General features: G+C 42.4%; 1 protein-coding gene across 1 annotated transcript; it reads left to right on the top strand.

The window, feature by feature from the left end:
• Positions 1 to 9417: 9417 nt before the first annotated feature.
• On the top strand, positions 9418 to 16412 carry LOC117526212 (germ cell-specific gene 1-like protein). The gene is made up of 5 exons (XM_034188259.1): positions 9418 to 9706; positions 10889 to 10936; positions 13899 to 14051; positions 15358 to 15469; positions 15923 to 16412. Exons 1-5 carry the CDS (start codon positions 9418 to 9420, stop codon positions 16215 to 16217), a joined length of 897 nt encoding a protein of 298 aa, XP_034044150.1. The 3' UTR covers positions 16218 to 16412.
• Positions 16413 to 17771: the final 1359 nt, after the last annotated feature.

The following is a 17771-nucleotide window of genomic DNA, read 5'->3' as shown; positions in this document are numbered from 1 at the left end:
GTACCCAACTCCTGGAGAGGGGCTGGACGCTTCATTTTTCTGGCGTTGCCCACAGGGAGAGGCGGAGAGCTGGGGTCGCATTGCTTATTGCTCCCCAGCTCAGTCGCCATGTGTTGGAGTTTACTCCAGTGAACGACAGGGTCACGTTCCTACGCCTTCGGGTCGGGGACAGGTCTCTCACCGTTGTCTCGGCCTATGGGCCGAGCGGCAGTGCAGAGTACCCGACCTTCTTGGAGTCCCTGGGAGGGGTACTAGATAGCGCTCCGACTGGGTACTCCATTGTTCTCCTGGGGGATTTCAACTCCCACGTGGGCGGCGACAGTGAGACCTGGAGGGGCGTGATCGGGAAGCATGGCCTCCCCGATCTGAACCCGAGTGGTGTTCAGTTGTTGGACTTCTGTGCTAGTCACGAACACCATGTTTGAGCACAAGGGTGTCCATAAGTGCACGTGGCACCAGGACACCCTGAGCCGGAGGTCAATGATCGACTTTGTAGTCGTATCATCTGACCTTCGGCCACATGTCTCAGACACTCGAGTGAAGAGAGGGGCAGAGCTGTCGACCGATCACCACCTGGTGGTGAGTTGGATCCGCTGGGAGGAAAGGAAGCCGGTCAGTCCTGGCAGGCCCAAACGTATCATGAGGGTCTGCTGGGAACAACTGGCGGAACCCTCTGTCAGCTAGGTCTTCAACTCCCACCTCCGGGAGAGCTTCTCCCAGATCCCGGGGGAGGTTGGTGACATGGAGTCAGAGTGAACCATGTTCTCCACCTCCATTGTCGATGCGGCCGCTCATAGCTGTGGTCACAAGGTCTCTGGTGCCTGTCACGGCGGCAATCCCCAAACCTGGTGGTGGACACCGGAAGTAAGGGATGCAGTCAAGCTGAAGAAGGAGTCCTACTTATCTTTGTTGGTACGTGGGACCCCGGAGGCAGCTGATTCGTACCGGCAGGCCAAGCGTGCCGCAGGCCGTGCGGTTGCAGAAGCAAAAACTCAGGTCTGGGAGGACTTCTGGGAGGCCATGGAGGAGGACTATCGGTCGGCCTTGAAGAGATTCTGGCAAACCGTCTGACGCCTCAGGAGGCGGAAGCAGCTCTCCACCAGCACTGTTTATGGTGTGGGTGGGGAGCTGTTGACCCTGACTGGGGATGTTGTCGGGCGGTGGAAGGAATACTTCGAGGATCTCCTCAATCCCATCGTCACGTCTTCCGAAGAGGAAGCAGAGACTGGGGACTCAGAGGCGGACTCATCCATTACCCAGGCCAAAGTCACCGAGGTGGTTAGAAAGTTCCTTGGTGGCAAGGCTCCTGGGGTGGATGAAATCCGTCCTGAGTACCTTAAGTCTCTGGATGTTGTGGGACTGTCTTGGCTGACACACCTCTGCAACATCACGTGGCGATTGGGGACAGTGCCTCTGGATTGGCAGACCGGGGTGGTGGTTCCTCTGTTTAAGAAGGGGGACCGGAGGGTGTGTTCCAACTATAGGGGGATCACACTCCTCAGCCTCCCTGGTAAGGTCTATTCCAGAGTACTGGAGAGGAGAATTCGACCAATGGTCGAACCTCGGATTCAGGAGGAGCAGTGTGGTTTTTGTCCTGGTCGCGGCACACTGGACCAGCTTTACATGCTCCATCGGGTGCTCAAGGGTTCATGGGAGTTCGCCCAACCAGTCCACATGTGTTTTGTGGATCTGGAGAAGGCGTTCGACCGTGTCCCTCGGGGCACTCTGTGGGGGGTGCTCCAGGAGTACGGGGTCCGGGGTCCTTTGCTAAGGGCTATCCGGTACCTTGGTTCGCATTGCCGGTAGTAAGTCAAACCTGTTTCCAGTGCACATTGGCCTCTGCCGGGGCTGCCCTTTATCACCGGTTCTGTTAATTATTTTTATGGACAGAATTTCTAGGCGCAGCCAGGGTGTAGAGGGGGTCTGGTTTGGGAACCACAGAATCTCATCTCTGCTGTTTGCGGACGATGTGGTTCTGTTGGCTTCGTCAAATCAGGACCTTCAGCGTGCAGTGGGGCGGTTTGCAGCCGAGTGTGAAGCGTCCGGGATGAAAATCAGCACCTCCAAATCCAAGGCCATGGTTCTCGACCGGAAAAGGTGCTTTGCCCTCTTCAGGTCGGTAGAGTGTCCTTGCCTCAAGTGGAGGAGTTTAAGTATCTTGGGGTCTTGTTCGTGAGTGAGGGATGGATGGAACGTGAGATCGATAGACGGATCGGTGCAGCATCTGCAGTGATGCGGTCGCTGTATCGGACCGTCGTGGTGAAGAGAGAGCTGAGTAGGGGGGCAAAGCTCTCGATTTACCGATCGATCTATGTTCCGATCCTCACCTATGGTCATGAGATTTGGCTCATGACCGAAAGAACGAAATCGCGAGTACAGCGGCCGAGATGAGTTTCCTCCACAGGGTGGCTGGGCGCTCCCTTACAGATAGGGTGAGGAGCTCGGTCACTCAGGAGGAGTTCGGAGTCAAGCCGCTGCTCCTCCACATCGAAAGGAGTCAGCTGAGGTGGCTCAGGCATCTTTTCCGGATGCCCCCTGGAAGCCTCGCTGGAGAGGTGTTCCGGGCACGTCCCATTGGGAGGAGGCCCCGGGGAAGACCCAGGACACGCTGGAGGGACTACATCTCTCGGCTGGCTTGGGAACGCCTTGGGGTTCCCCCGGAGGAGCTGGGGGATGTGTGTGTGGATCGGGAGGTCTGGGCGGCTTTGCTTGAGCTGCTGCCCCCGCGACCCGACTCCGGATAAAGCGGAAGAAAATGGATGGATGGATGGAGACATATCCTCACCTTGCACAAGCTTTCTTTTTGGGGAAAAATCCCAACATCAAGGTTAAATAAGGCACCAGAGGCCCAAATTTCAGGGGTTTTTTCTCAGTAGCTTTTTCAAATGTCAACCTATTTCTGGGGAAATTGCTTTAATTTAATCTGGGGACATATCCTCACCTTGCATGAGCTTTCTTTTTGTGGAAACCAAAAACCATAGCATGACAATTTTTATTGAATTGTAGTCTTCCTACACTCAACAAAAATATAAACGCAGCACTTTTGGTTTTGCTCCCATTTTGTATGAGATGAACTCAAAGATGTAAAACTTTTTCCACATACACAATATCACCATTTCCCTCAAATATTGTTCACAAACCAGTCTAAATCTGTGATAGTGAGCACTTCTCCTTTGCTGAGATAATCCATCCCACCTCACAGGTGTGCCATATCAAGATGCTGATTAGACACCATGATTAGTGCACAGGTGTGCCTTAGACTGCCCACAATAAAAGGCCACTCTGAAAGGTGCAGTTTTATCACAGCACAATGCCACAGATGTCACAAGATTTGAGGGAGCGTGCAATTGGCATGCTGACAGTAGGAATGTCAACCAGAGCTGTTGCTCGTGTATTGAATGTTCATTTCTCTACCATAAGCCGTCTCCAAAGGCGTTTCAGAGAATTTGGCAGTACATCCAACCAGCCTCACAACCGCAGACCACGTGTAACCACACCAGCCCAGGACCTCCACATCCAGCATGTTCACCTCCAAGATCGTCTGAGACCAGCCACTCAGACAGCTGCTGAAACAATCGGTTTGCATAACCAAAGAATTTCTGCACAAACTGTCAGAAACCGTCTCAGGGAAGCTCAACTGCATGCTCGTCGTCCTCATCGGGGTCTCGGCCTGACTCCAGTTCGTCGTCGTAACCGACTTGAGTGGGCAAATGCTCACATTCGCTGGCGTTTGGCACGTTGGAGAGGTGTTCTCTTCACGGATGAATCCCTACCATCTGGTAGGCGATACAGAGTCCCTCAGTGCAAATTGAATCGCTTTAAAAACTCATTTGTGCCCACGTCAATTAGAGTCTTAAATATGGTTCCTGGGATAGGTAGTAGGATTGTGCGTTAATGACATGGTGGCATTGTTATTTTAGTATTATTTATTCACTGTCAGTATTTTCCTTAACCATATGTGGGAGATGGCTGTGCAATAGGGGTATGTGTTTTTTAGGGATATGTGTATTAGGGATGTGCAATATGTATGATTGGTGTGTGTATTAAGTTATGTAATATGCATGAGTCATGTAATTATGTCATGGCAGTTTTACTTTTTACTTGTGCAGCTCTTGGAGTCCAAGACAAATTTCCCGGAAGGGACAATAAAGTGTATCGTATCGTATCGTACCTAAGAAATATTAAACCATTTAATGAGTACTCTGCAATGCAAACTGTATTCATCTGAACATACTACAACAGTGTGTGTTGAACATATCGATATTAACAGAAGATCTGAGCAGTCTGTGTTTTTTTTTTTTTATTGTGGGATGGAGGATCACGATGAAGCACAATGAGTAAGTTCTTCACATTAGGTATATGCAAAATGAGGTTCACAACCTCATAGAAAAACATCTTTGATCCCTGGTCAAATATTTTTTGATATATATTTTTCATCCAAAGCCTCCCACAGTGAGCTGTCCTCTACAGGACTCTCATTTACAATTAGAGGTGCTGGATAATTGAGACTGCTGCTGAAAAGGATATCATCTTATAAAATAAAATTAAGTTGAGGTAAACAGACTCTAATGTGTAGACAATTGTCTAATAAATAATAACTCAGCTTTGTTTTTCCTAACAAAAGAAGTAAATATATTGTCCCGGGGCAGCACGGTGGTTTAGTGGTTAGCACTGTTGCCTCACAGCGAGAAGGTCATGGGTTCACTTCCCACCTGTGGCCTTTCTGTGTGGAGTTCATGTTCTCCCCGTGTTTCCTCCGGGTGCTCCTGTTTCCTCCCACATCCAAAGACATGCGGGTTAGGTGGATTGGGATCTTTAAATTGTCCATATGTGTGTGAGTGTGTTTGTTTGTGTGTTTGTGGCCCTGTGACAGACTGGCATCCTGTCCTGAGTGTACCCCGCCTCGCGCTCTATGACTGCTGGGATAGGCTCCAGCCCCCCGCGACCCTTAAGTGGACTAAGCGGTTGAGAATGACTGAGTGTGTGTGATATATTGGTGAAGAACCAAATGTCTGTAGACTCAGGGATTCCATATAATACATGAATAGAGTAACACTCCATGCTCCTGTTTACCCGGACTGTCTGTGACATGTCGGAGGTGCTACCACCACACCTGTGTGCAGAAACCTCCAATGGATGAGGAATATCTGTGCCCTGGGTGCCAATGATGGTGACCCTCGTCAACACATCTAACAGGGAATGTTTTTTCCTGAATCTGTTTGTGTGGTCTACTAGATTTAGAAACACTTCAATGATTAGTTACTGATTGTTAGTCATTTGTTGATTAAAACATCTATTGTAACATTGTTTTATTGGGTTTATTGCAACTACAATAGTTCTTGTTTATTTTTTTCATTGAATGGATTAAATATTTATTTTAATATTGTATTTCTTATCATGTTTGCGGTGGTGTTATAATTACAACAGTTTATTTATAAATTCTTTTATATTATTCCTTAAATATGTTAGAATCCTCTCACCCTTGTTATTCAATATGAACAATTTGAGTATTTGTGTTACCAGAGTGCCAGCTGGCTGTTGCTGTACAGATGTAATTCTAAATAACTTAATGTAGGCTGACGATCTTGTTTTTGCTCCTTGTGTGAAGGGCGTTCAAAGGCTAGTGGATATTTGTCCTGAGTATGGTGTTGCTAATGATATTTTGTACAAGTCTCAACATATGCTGTTGTTTGACAGCTTTTTATGCACTCAGTGAAGCTGCCCCCCCCCCCCCCCCAACATAAAAAAAAAATCCAAGCAAGCATACTGAGTGGTTAGTGCTTCGTTTGTGCATATTTGTGCCGTTAAAATTGTCATTTGTTCTGCTATGCTTTTGGAGATATTAAGGATTATTTTTTAGGTCATTCAGAGGTCACCATCCACCAGCTTGCTCCAAAATGAACCAGACTAGTCTACTTTTTTAGTGCTTCGTTTGTGTTGATTTATGCTGTTAAATTTTACATTTGTGCTGCAATATTTTCTGAGATATTAAGAGTTTTATGTACAGAGGATCACATATCTGGACCCTAATTGATTACGTCTTTGGTCTGCAACATTTATAATGTGTTAATGTTTATCTGTGTATAATAACATCTGAGGATGTTCAACTCTTGTTATTGTTGGAAAATGTCTTTTTGAAATGACTTTATGCCTTTGTTTGTAATTTTTTTAAATAAAAGTCCAGTGACAAAATATAAAAAACATTTTATTTTAATAAATGATTTACCTTTTAATGAACTGTGCTTTATCTTTACTTCGTCAATCACATTTCTGTCATAAGACATTAAATTCAATTGCTTTATTTCGGAGCGTGGAGTGTTTTTTTTTTTTTTTTTTGTAACTTTACTAAAAAAATGAACAGTATTAAGAGCATTCTATACTCCCCATTAAAAACTAAATAAAGCAGTGGTGTTTCACAATGTATCAACAAGTATTCCAAAAAATAAAATAAAATAACTGACCTTTACACAATTTTACCATCTCAGTGGTATTATTACAACCCTCAAATAAATCTGATTTCAAGACACAGTAAATGGACTTGTGAAATACAGAGCTTTTAGTTAAAATACAGTTAGCATATATGTTATACCTAGCATTTTCAAAATTGAACAGGTAATACTTTCATTTGCAAATGCACAAAAGACTGAAGTGTGTGTAGCTTGCTGGAGACTGATATGCTTGAGTCTTCAGGCAGATTATATGGGCCAGAATTAATTTTTTGTGTGGATACAATGAAATATTTTACCAAAAATAAAATCAAAACCACGCCCCTGCCACAAGCCACTGCTGGGCTATTGAGGAAAAACATGAAATTTGGGCCTCTGGCTCCTTATGTAACCTTGATGTTGGTATTTTTCCCCAAAAAGAAAGCTCGTGCAAGGTGAGGATATGTCTCCAGATTAAATTAAAGCAATTTCCCCAGAAATAGGTTGACATTTGAAAAAGCTATTGAGAAAAAAACATGAAATTTGGGCCTCTGGCTCCTTATTTAACCTTGATGTTGGGATTTTTCCCCAAAAACAAAGCTCGTGCAAGGTGAGGATATGTCCCCAGATTAAATTAAAGCAATTTCCCCAGAAATAGGTTGACATTTGAAAAAGCTATTGAGAAAAAACCTGAAATTTGGGCCTCTGGCTCCTTATTTACCCATAAAGTTGGGATTTTTCCCCAAAAAGAAAGCTCGTGCAAGGTGAGGATATGGCCACAGATTAAAATGAAGCAATTTGCCAGAAAAAGGATGATATTTGGAAAAGCTAATGAGGAAAAACCTGAAATTTGGGCCTCTGGCACCTTATTTAACCCTGATGTTGGGATTTTTCCCCAAAAAGAAACCTTGTGCAAGGTCAGGATATGTCCCCAGATTAAAATAAAGCAATTTCCCCAGAAATAGGATAGTAAGTCCCTTCGGCTGCTCCCTTGTTTGCACTTGGGGTCGCCACAGCAAATCCAAGGTGGATCTGCATGTTGAATTGGCACAAGTTTTACGCCGGATGCCCTTCCTGACGCAACTCCACATTACATGGAGAAATGTGGCAGGGGTGGGATTTGAACCCGGAACCTTCTGAACTGAAACCAAGCGCATTAACCACTTGGCCACCACCCCTATGATATTTAAAAATCCTATTGAGGCAAAACATTAAATTTTGGCTTCTGGCACCTTATTTAACCCTGATGTTGGGATTTTTCCACAAAAACAAAGTTAGTGCAAGGTGAGGATATGGCCCCAGATTAAAATAAAGCAATTTGCCTTATGCTTGGATGAAAATTGTAAAAGCTATTGAGAAGTAACTGAAAAAGTTAGGTCCAGGATCCATATTTGCCCTTGATTCTTGAAATCTTCCAATGAATAAAGGTTCTGAAAGGTGGCCACTTTGAAAGGGATGACAATAAAGTTGATCAGGTTCTATGGTGTAAATGGTAGTTCAGCCAAGGTTACATATTTGACCATCATGTCAAGATTTTGTACGGGGTGTTTGGGTTTCACTGACTGCGTGAATGACGGTGTATTTAACTGTATCCTCGCCGAATGTCGCCAAAATCAAACTAACTTCACAACGGTTTAACTTCTGCACATCACACAGACTGCGCCCTCCTGCGGTTGGTGGACGTAATAATCCATTACTTTGTAAGTTTGTATTTAAAATGCCTTTGATCTTTAAATACTAAATCTTTGTTGTGGAGAAGTTAAAATCAAATGACTCTTTATTTTTCACATTTGATTATTTAAAGCAAATTATAATTGTTGAAAGAAAAAAATGTTTTTGGTTGCTTAGTGGTTAGCACTCACTGTTGCCTCACACCAAGAAGGTTGTGGGTTCGATTCCCACCTTTCTGTGTGGCGTTTGCATGTTCTCGCTGTGTTTGCGTGGGTTCCCTCTGGGTGCTCTGGCTTCCTCCCACAGACATGCATGTTGGGTGAACTGAATACTTTAATCAATATAAAAATGGATGGATTGTTTTATGCCTCAGATGAATCTGTGTACCTGAAGATGGAGACGAGCTGCTGAATGAGGGACCATCCACAGACAGTGCACAGTAAAATCACCAGTGTTAAATGAACACTGACGGTGAACATATGGTCCTACACTGGCCACAGTGGGACCATATGTTCACTGTCAGTGTTCATTTAACACTGTCAGTTTTTGTTTTACACTGGTAATTTTACTGTATGGAACAGCTGGTATTTTATTCATTTGCCCACATGTGACGTCACAAATGTCTCAGCATCTCCTCATGACCTCAAAAGCAGCAGGAGTGTGTCAGGTCACATGAAGACGATTCAAAAATCACAATGTTAGTTGATCAATAACGACTGTCTTCTTGCTGGAGTTTCACATCATTTCAGTAAGTGATGAATGTGACAGTAACCTGAAAGGGTCACTGTCAAATTTTTTGTGTCCACCAAACTCACTAGTTGGACTCCACTTTAACCTAAAATTATATGAGGGGGGAAAAAACTGACATCAGAGAACAACAATTCGTTTCTCTTTAACCTCCTAGGGCCTGGCATCCACATATGTGGACATGACATTTTTGGTTGTCTAATCCATAAACTAAGTTTTGTTTCATGAGAACCTCCGGGTCTTAGGAGGTTAAATGAACTTTTAATTAGAATTATGTCATAATTCGGTTAATTTGTGAATAATGTGTATTATCATTATTATTATGACACAGAAAAATCTCTTTATTGTTGATGTTGGAGGTTTGATTGTAGAAAGAACGTGAAATCCTTTGACACTGACGTCACGGCGTGGGCGGGACCCTCGTGCGGTGACGCAGTTCGTGGGTTGCTCCTCTCGGGAGGATTTGAATGTTTTTTGGAAGCTGAAGGATTTCCGTCCCGCGCGCACTTTTTCACTTTCCCCACATGAACTTTTCGGGCGCGTGCGCGCTCCCATGGCACCCTGCTCGCGGACGATGGGGTCGACTCGTCGGTGTCGGACCCTGCTGTCTCTCGGTCTGAATTTCTTGGCCCTGTTTTTCTCCGTCACGGCGTTCATCACCACGTACTGGTGCGTGGGCACCCAGAGGGTCCCCAAACCCAAGTGCAGCAAGCTGCGCACGCACCAGTGCATAGACTACGGCGTGAACGAGACCGACCCCAACAAGGTGGTCTACAGCTGGGAGACCGGGGACGACAGGTTCCTGTTCCGCCAGTTCCACACCGGGATCTGGATTTCATGCGAGGAGAACATCCACGATGAAAGTAAGAGGGTCTGCTGATGGTTCGGAGAGGTACTGCGCCTTAGGGAGATGTTCTGGAGCTCAACACGAACTGGTTTACGTTAAAAAAATGTCCAGTTTTTCATTAGAATTAAAAAAAAAAATAAGTCAGTTTAATCTAGATTGAGGTGTTTTTAAACTCTTTTCTCAATTTATGGGGTTATGTTTCTGATACTTTATTACACTGTAATAACATTAGAACCTGTGATGGGAGCAGTAGGATCGCGTCACCAATAACGTCATAAAGGGTTGTCTAGATAAACAGAAACAGCTGCTGTTTTCTGTCTAGCGCTGTCCATGGTGCTGAAGCTCCTGTCAGCAAACCGCACACAAACTTTCTGACCTACTTAAATGTTCAGAGTGCAGGTGAGTATTTAGAGATCACGTGACTCTGCACGGTCTACCAATCCCATTGGTGGACCAGATTTGCGTGTGAGTAACCATGGTAATGAAAGGTTGAGGTCAAAGGTGAGATCAGTCTGGATGTGTCCTCTTTGTTTTGTTCACGGCTTCATTTAACAGACGACCAAAGGAAACATCACATCTGTAGCAGTGTTTCAGAGGTCTTTATTTGTTTGTTTGTTTGTTTGTTTAACACTGAGGGTGATGGAGAACAGCTGGTTTCTTCTGAGATGCTTCAGTCACTTTGAATTTAACTGATTGTGGTGCAGCTCTTAATTTTCTTAAACTGCAGGAGGACCAGATGGTCGCCTCCATTAGAGTCACACAGTTACTGTCCAGTGTCATATAACCCACATTATATTAACTAGGATTAAATTAAAGGGCTCATATTTATACAAATTCTCCAAATTTTACTCCATGTCAGCAGGTGTAACTGTTATTAAACTTTGTAGTCAAAATGTCTTTATAGACTCTGCGGTGATGCGTTCTAAAAGAATGATTCCAGATCACTACAATCCATGTTTCAGACCTGATTTTTCTTGTATGGCAGGATCTTTTCTACATCCAGAGACACAAAAGGTGGAACTCTGGTTAATTCTAGAAACACTGCGATCTATTTAGAGTTACAATAGAATTAAGTGCAGGATGCAGGAGGGTTTACTTTGTGATGCTGAAATCTTCAACTTTCTTTGAGTCTTGTTTGCTAAAATATGTGCTGGTCTGTGACGGCGTTTGTGTGTGTGTGTGTTGTGTTGTGCATGAGGTGAGAGATGCCGAAGCTTCATCGATTTGGCTCCTGCATCAGAGAAAGGTGAGTGAAAGTCAAACTGTCCTTCCTCCTGTAGTAGCTCTTTCATTTCAGTCTCTACATGTTGCAGTTGTTTTTAATGTGGCCTGAAAGTGAACAGAAAAAAGATGTTTGAAGTTTAAACCCTCCACTGTAATAAATAGTGTTTGTGCAAAATCATGACATTTTTTTCTGAAGATTTGGAATCAGGAGCAAATCCATATTTTACTTTGTCAATTTTGTAAAAGTGGATTTTTTTTGTTATTTTCGAGGGAAATGATGCACAGAACTCAAACAAGTAAGTTGCCCATAAGAGCAAAATAAACGACTGTAAGATCATTTTTGGCTGTTAGTCCGTCTTATTTTCCCCAGAAGTTAACTTCTCAAATGAATTAAGTGTTGAGACCTCGCTGCACATTTACACTGTCTCACGGTGTTAAAGCCTCCGATCGGCTCTCCGGGGCTCGGGTTAAAGTTACCGTGTGTTAGTTTACATTTACACACTGTCTCACGGTGTTAAAGCCTCCGATCGGCTCTCCGGGGCTCGGGTTAAAGTTACAGTGTGTTAGTTTACATTTACACTCTGTCTCACGGTGTTAAAGCCTCCGATCGGCTCTCCGGGGCTCGGGTTAAAGTTACAGTGTTAGTTTACATTTACACACTGTCTTACGGTGTTAAAGCCTCCGATCGGCTCTCCGGGGCTCGGGTTAAAGTTACAGTGTGTTAGTTTACATTTACACTCTGTCTCACGGTGTTAAAGCCTCCGATCGGCTCTCCGGGGCTCTGGTTAAAGTTACAGTGTGTTAGTTTACATTTACACACTGTCTTACGGTGTTAAAGCCTCCGATCGGCTCTCCGGGGCTCGGGTTAAAGTTACAGTGTGTTAGTTTACATTTACACTCTGTCTCACGGTGTTAAAGCCTCCGATCGGCTCTCCGGGGCTCCGATTAAAGTTACTGTGTGTACATTTTTGAACACAGTCTCACACACACTACGTCAATCCAATATCACTTTGTTTTTATTATTCTGCTTTGCTTTAATAAGTTTCCAGCCAATTCTGAATGTGCAAATAGAATTGGATGGATTTCTGCTGTAACCAGGGCGAGGCTGTCCTCATTGTTTGACGTTGTGTTTTATCGTGTTTGGACAGACTGACGCTCGCTCTCATCCAACCATTGTGTGTAATGATTAGAACCTAAAACCATGTGAGGGGGAGACTGGAGAAGATACAACATCTGATCTTTTACTGAAGTCAGATTACATTTGGCAGGATTCATTTGAAAGCTGAACAAGATTTAGATGAGAGTGACGTCAGGTCATCAGGTCCTGTTTGTCACTTCAGGAACAGCTGAGATTGTCCAGATGTCCAGATTACATGATTGTCTCATAGATAAAAAAAAAAAAAAAAAACAGATTCTTTGGAGTAGCTGAGAACATACCCAGTCAATATGAATATTTCAGATTAAAGTCATCTCACTATGGACACCAAAATACTCTCAACAGTCTTTCTAAAAAAATGAAAACATTAATTTTTTTTAATCTATTTATTATGCTATATTACATTATTGTACTTTATTATATTATGCTTTGTTATATTGATTATATTGTTAGATCAAAGCCTCTAGATCTCAATTGTGGAATGTAAAATGTTTTGATGTTCTAAATAATGAAGACTTTTATTTGTTAAATTATATATATATGTGTGTGTGTGCACGCGTGTGTTTCATTATCTATTTATGTTATCTTATGCTTTTAACTGAACAGATTACAGCCTTTGCAAATTAATTCTGTAATGTAAAAAGTTTTGATGTTCTTTTTTAAGTGTACATATGTTATAAAGGTTTTTTTTTTTTTTTCTTTTTTTTTTTGGCTGGTGTTGCTGGGGGGGGGGGGGGGGGGGGGGGGGGGGGGGGGGGGGGGTGTTGGTTGGTTGAGGTACACCAAACAGGCAATATCTAATAATATCTAATGATGGTCAGTGACAGCATTGAATTGACACAGTTAGAGGTTCAGATGAATTTGACATTCAATATCAAACAATCATATATTTTTATTACAGGGCACACTGATGAAGCAGTGATGGCAGGGTTTTGTTTTCAATGATATCTGTCTGTAGATAAGGTAACTTAAAAACTGTTGGATGGATTTCCTTCAAATGCAGTGGAGATATTATTTGGGTGGATATCTGGAGGTGTGCAGATTTTGAAGCCATTTGAACAAAGGTCAAGGAAAACAGTTGGAAAACTCCTTTTTGTATATCTCAACAATTAAGAAGCCTCGATGGAGGATCTAAAGCATATATTGATCAGAAAAATATTTGTGATTGGTGTGAATGGTCTCATGATGAAGTCACACAGAAGTCATGTGACGATTACAGACAGATGTATATTTACTTGTACATTTATATTGTGGTGTGCAGCGAGCACAGCATCAGCCCTCTGCTGACTTTTATTTAAATTGTTTTAAGATGATAAATGTTTAGAAAAATTGTAACTAACCAATGTTGACAGTTACTTAACACCAGCACCAGCGTAGATTATGTCTAAATCATCACCACAGGATGGTTTCTTTTAGGTTTCATCCACTGCAGCCTGATTGGCTGCTGCTATGAGTTCTATACTCATTAATTATGTAACTAAACTTACTAATCACCAACAATAACCACAGGACTTGTTGCACATTAAATACAACAATAAATTTGTGAAACTTACACAGGAGGACATGAACAACATCCATATCTGCACAATAATCCAGCAATGTTCTTGATACTGTTAGGTTTACATTGTGTATATTGCCCCCTAGGTGTTACTGGAGACCTTATTGTACACTTTTGAATGACAGATGTTAAATTTGTGTTTGTGTTTCCATCCTGGAATTCCCCACGTTGGATTTGAGCATTTAAAATGAATTCAAAAACTTCACACAGTCACCATAGTAAAACTGGTCACCATGGTAACCGGTTGTATCGGGATGTGATGTTGTGCAGGTATGCTGTGGCTGTCGCTAGTCTCCGAGCTCTTGTACATTTGTCTGATGGTGGTCGGCTTCAGCCTCTTGTGTTTGGAGCTCGTCCACTCCAGCAGCGTTATCGACGGACTCAAACTCAACGCCTTCGCTGCTATCTTCACTGTGATGTCAGGTGACCAGTACACATGCTTTCAGTTTGTTCTTAATAGCCTTTAATACACTAGAGTCAAATATTTATTTTTATTACAGCAGGTAAAAAAGTACTCACTCATAATTAGATGATTACATGAAAATAAAAAGTTTTCATATAATGTTTGTGAATAAGTTTATATATGAAGCCATTCTAATTTCAACATGCTGAAGAAAGTTGTCATCTATTAAGGTTTAATCATGGGTCATAAACAGATGACCACTAATCTTTGACCGGCCCCCGGGCCGCTAGTTTGAAATTATCTACAATGACAGGCCTTTGACTGGACCCCGGGCCACTAGTTTGAGACATTTTACAATGAAGTGTCTTTGACCGGCCCTCGGGCCACTAGTTTAAGAGGGTTTACAATGACGGGTTATGAAGTAAGGTGGTTTGCAAATCCTGTCCAAAATAAGGCCATTTTCAGAATACATCGGTATGAATTATTTGGAGAGAGCAGAAACATGAGCATTTGTGTGGAAAAAGTGTTAAAAGGATCACAATAAATCAACTGTGGCTTTAAAGACAGATTTAAATCTTGAACTTGATATACAGCAGTATTCAGGCTGGTCAAAGAGAATCTGATTAAAATTAAATCACAATAAAAATTGAAATAAAATTGAATATACAGGATGGGCCAATAAAATTTTACCACTTTCTAAATTCATACAATTTCCAAAATAACAAAGATTTCTTTTTCATTTTCAGGAATATCAATTCCTGAAAATGAAAGTTCTCATTTCAAAAACTTGTGTACAATCAAAAAGTGGTGACATTTTATTGGCCCACCGTGTAAATAAAATATTGAGCTATAATGTAAAAAATGTGTTAAATCTATTCTTGCTTGAAAACTGAAATGATTTGTTTCTATTTTATTATTATTAGTTATTATTATTATTATTATTAATAATAATTACAGCCTTTTGTTATTATTGATATCATTCACTTTAATATGTATTGACCTGAAAATGTGTGTAGACAGGTCATGCAAATTAAAGGAAAAACTTTAACAAATGAGTGTAAAAGACATGAATGACCCTGTCCAAAGGTCACAGGGGGTCACTGATGGCTTGGTGAATCACATCATAATCACCAGATCTCCACCACATCATCAAAACCCCACATGAAATAATGTGTTTAGGAAGAAAAGCATTCCATCCCTGCAGTAGAATTCTGGACACTTCTGGAATCGATGCACGTTGGTGACCCAACACTGAAAGAGACTTTTTTTAACGTGGCTTTTCCTTTCATTTATGGCACGTCTTTTTGACTGCACGCTGTCTTTCAGGTCTTCTCGGCATGGTGGCCCACGTGATGTACACGCAGGTCTTCCAGGTCACTGTCAGCCTGGGTCCGCCTGACTGGAGGCCATATAACTGGGATTACGGCTGGTCCTTCTGGTACGGTTGCACAATTCAACGTTTGGAGATTAAATAATCTTCAGATCAGCTGTTTGCAAATATATACACGGTTTTATTTTAAAAATCTTTGGAGAGCAGATTGATTTTGTACTCACCTTGTCTAATGAAAACCTCGTGTTGTGGTGGATTAGACTTTGGTGTCTAAAGCCGCCATCCGGCCTTGATTGGAATTATATAACGGGATTATAATTCACCCTTTTACAGTAGAGACAGTCTGCTAAAACTAAAACTCAGGTTAGACACTCAACAAAGTTTGACCTTTTGTGAGCGTTCTACAGAGTGAAGCTGACGGCAGCAGAAGGACGTAACGTGATGGACACTAATCTCAGCAAACACACTGTCAAAATACTGAGCCTGAAATCCAGAATGTGTTTTTCCTTTTACAGCGGATCGGCTTCATGTCTTCTGTTTTTGTCCCCCTTTGTTCTGCAGCCTGGCCTGGGCCTCCTTCACCTGCTGCATGGGGGCGTCAGTCACCACCCTCAACTCCTACACAAAGACCGTCATTGAGTTCAAGAACAAACGCAAAACCTTCCAGCAGAGCATCCAGGAGAAGGACCCACGTGAGGCTTTTGGGTTCTTCCGGGAACATTCTGTGCACTCTGTGTCTAAATCTGTGGAGGTTTATTCGAGCCAGAGCCTGATGAGCAGCAGGAGAACTCCTGCTGCTGCCAACAATCTGGACCTGAGGGACATTCCAGGATCCTTTGGGGAAGATCAGTGCTGAACTAGACTGGACAGTAGGTGGGGCCATTTCTGTCCATTTCCGGTCTGTTTTCCTGAATGTCTCAGTAGGAGCTAGACTGTCCAAAAAAGGACCACGGACAGCGGTGCTGATCTAATGTGAGGGTGTAGAAGACTGAAAATCACTTAAATCGGAAGAACTCCGTTTGAAAAAATGTCACAACAATTCAGACTGTTGAAATTGTAATTGATGAAATCGTGTTGATTCTGTCAGTTTGCAATCACTATTTTATTGGATTCAGTACAACTTTATTTATCATGCCAAATATTTAAGTAAGTTGACCACAAGGGCAGGGAAATGACTGTACGTTGATTTTTTTTTTTAATCTAATTTTTGCCAAAAGTGAACTTCTCAAACGAATAAACAGTTGAGATCTTGCTGCATATTTAAACAGCTTTTGTCTCCATCTAGTGGGTGATGTGAGCGTTTCAGGGCTGCTGGTTCATTTCCTACATGTGAAACCCAAAATTCAGTATAAAAAGGCATTTTTAAAATTTATTTATTTATTTATTTTTGTCAAGCAGCGCTCTGAGCTCCCAGTATTAATGTGTAAAAAGAGGTTTTTAGAGTTTTCAGATATGATGATAGTTTGTTGGAAGAACACAATTTCTCCTGACAAGTGCAACTTACAGTTGTGAATAAAGTCTTGATGTAAATTAATAAAATCAATATTTAAGTTCATAAGTGTGTGTGTGTGTGTGTGTGTGTGTGTGTGTGTGTGTGTGTGTGTGTGTGTGTGTGTGTGTGTGTGTGTGTGTGTGTGTGTGTGTGCATGCACGTGTGTGTTTAAAGTCTCCATGTTCAAAAAAAAAAGTAATTGCTGTTTTGTCACTGGCCTCCATTGATAAAAGTTTCTTCTACTTATGAAATTATGGCAGAACCCACATTCTAATCCAATTACAGTTTTCTTCTGTGAATCTGATTGGTTAAACGTGTGAGATTTCAGACCATAAAATATCACGTGGACGGTGGCAAAATACTAAAACCGTTTCACATTTGATGTGTTACTTCGCCCCCTGACTGCTTTGCTACGCAGGTCTCACTAATGGTGCTCTCAGCTGAGATCAACAGAAACTAGTGCAGCGACAAAGATGCCAAAACGCGTGGATTTAATGGATTTAACTTGATTGATTGATGGATTTACTGTGGATTTAACTCAATGCAACTGATGAGGTGGAGAAATCTGTGGGTCTGCGCACAGAATTTCCAGTTTGGCATGAAGACGCTGTTGCGATGGTAAGCTTTGATGAGTCAACCACACCCTTTCACAACAATTCGCCAACCGAATTACTTACAAAAAACTAAACTGTGCAAACGATGGAATTGGATTAGAATGAGAATAACCCTGCTGTGTCTGATGATTTGCAGACAGCTGGATTACGGTTGCAAATTGAGTTTTTGAGTTTTGAGTTTTAGCTAAAACTCAAAAACTCAATTTGCAACTGGAGTGGCACAGTGGTTAGCACTGGTGCCTCACAGCAAGAAGGCTGTGGGATCGATTCCCTGTCTTTGTGGAGTTTGCATGTTCTCCCCGTG

Source organism: Thalassophryne amazonica, chromosome 15 (assembly GCF_902500255.1).
Source record: "Thalassophryne amazonica chromosome 15, fThaAma1.1, whole genome shotgun sequence".
NCBI lineage: Eukaryota > Metazoa > Chordata > Actinopteri > Batrachoidiformes > Batrachoididae > Thalassophryne > Thalassophryne amazonica.
Note: the sequence above shows the minus strand (reverse complement) of the source record. Positions and strands in the feature narration are given on the sequence as shown.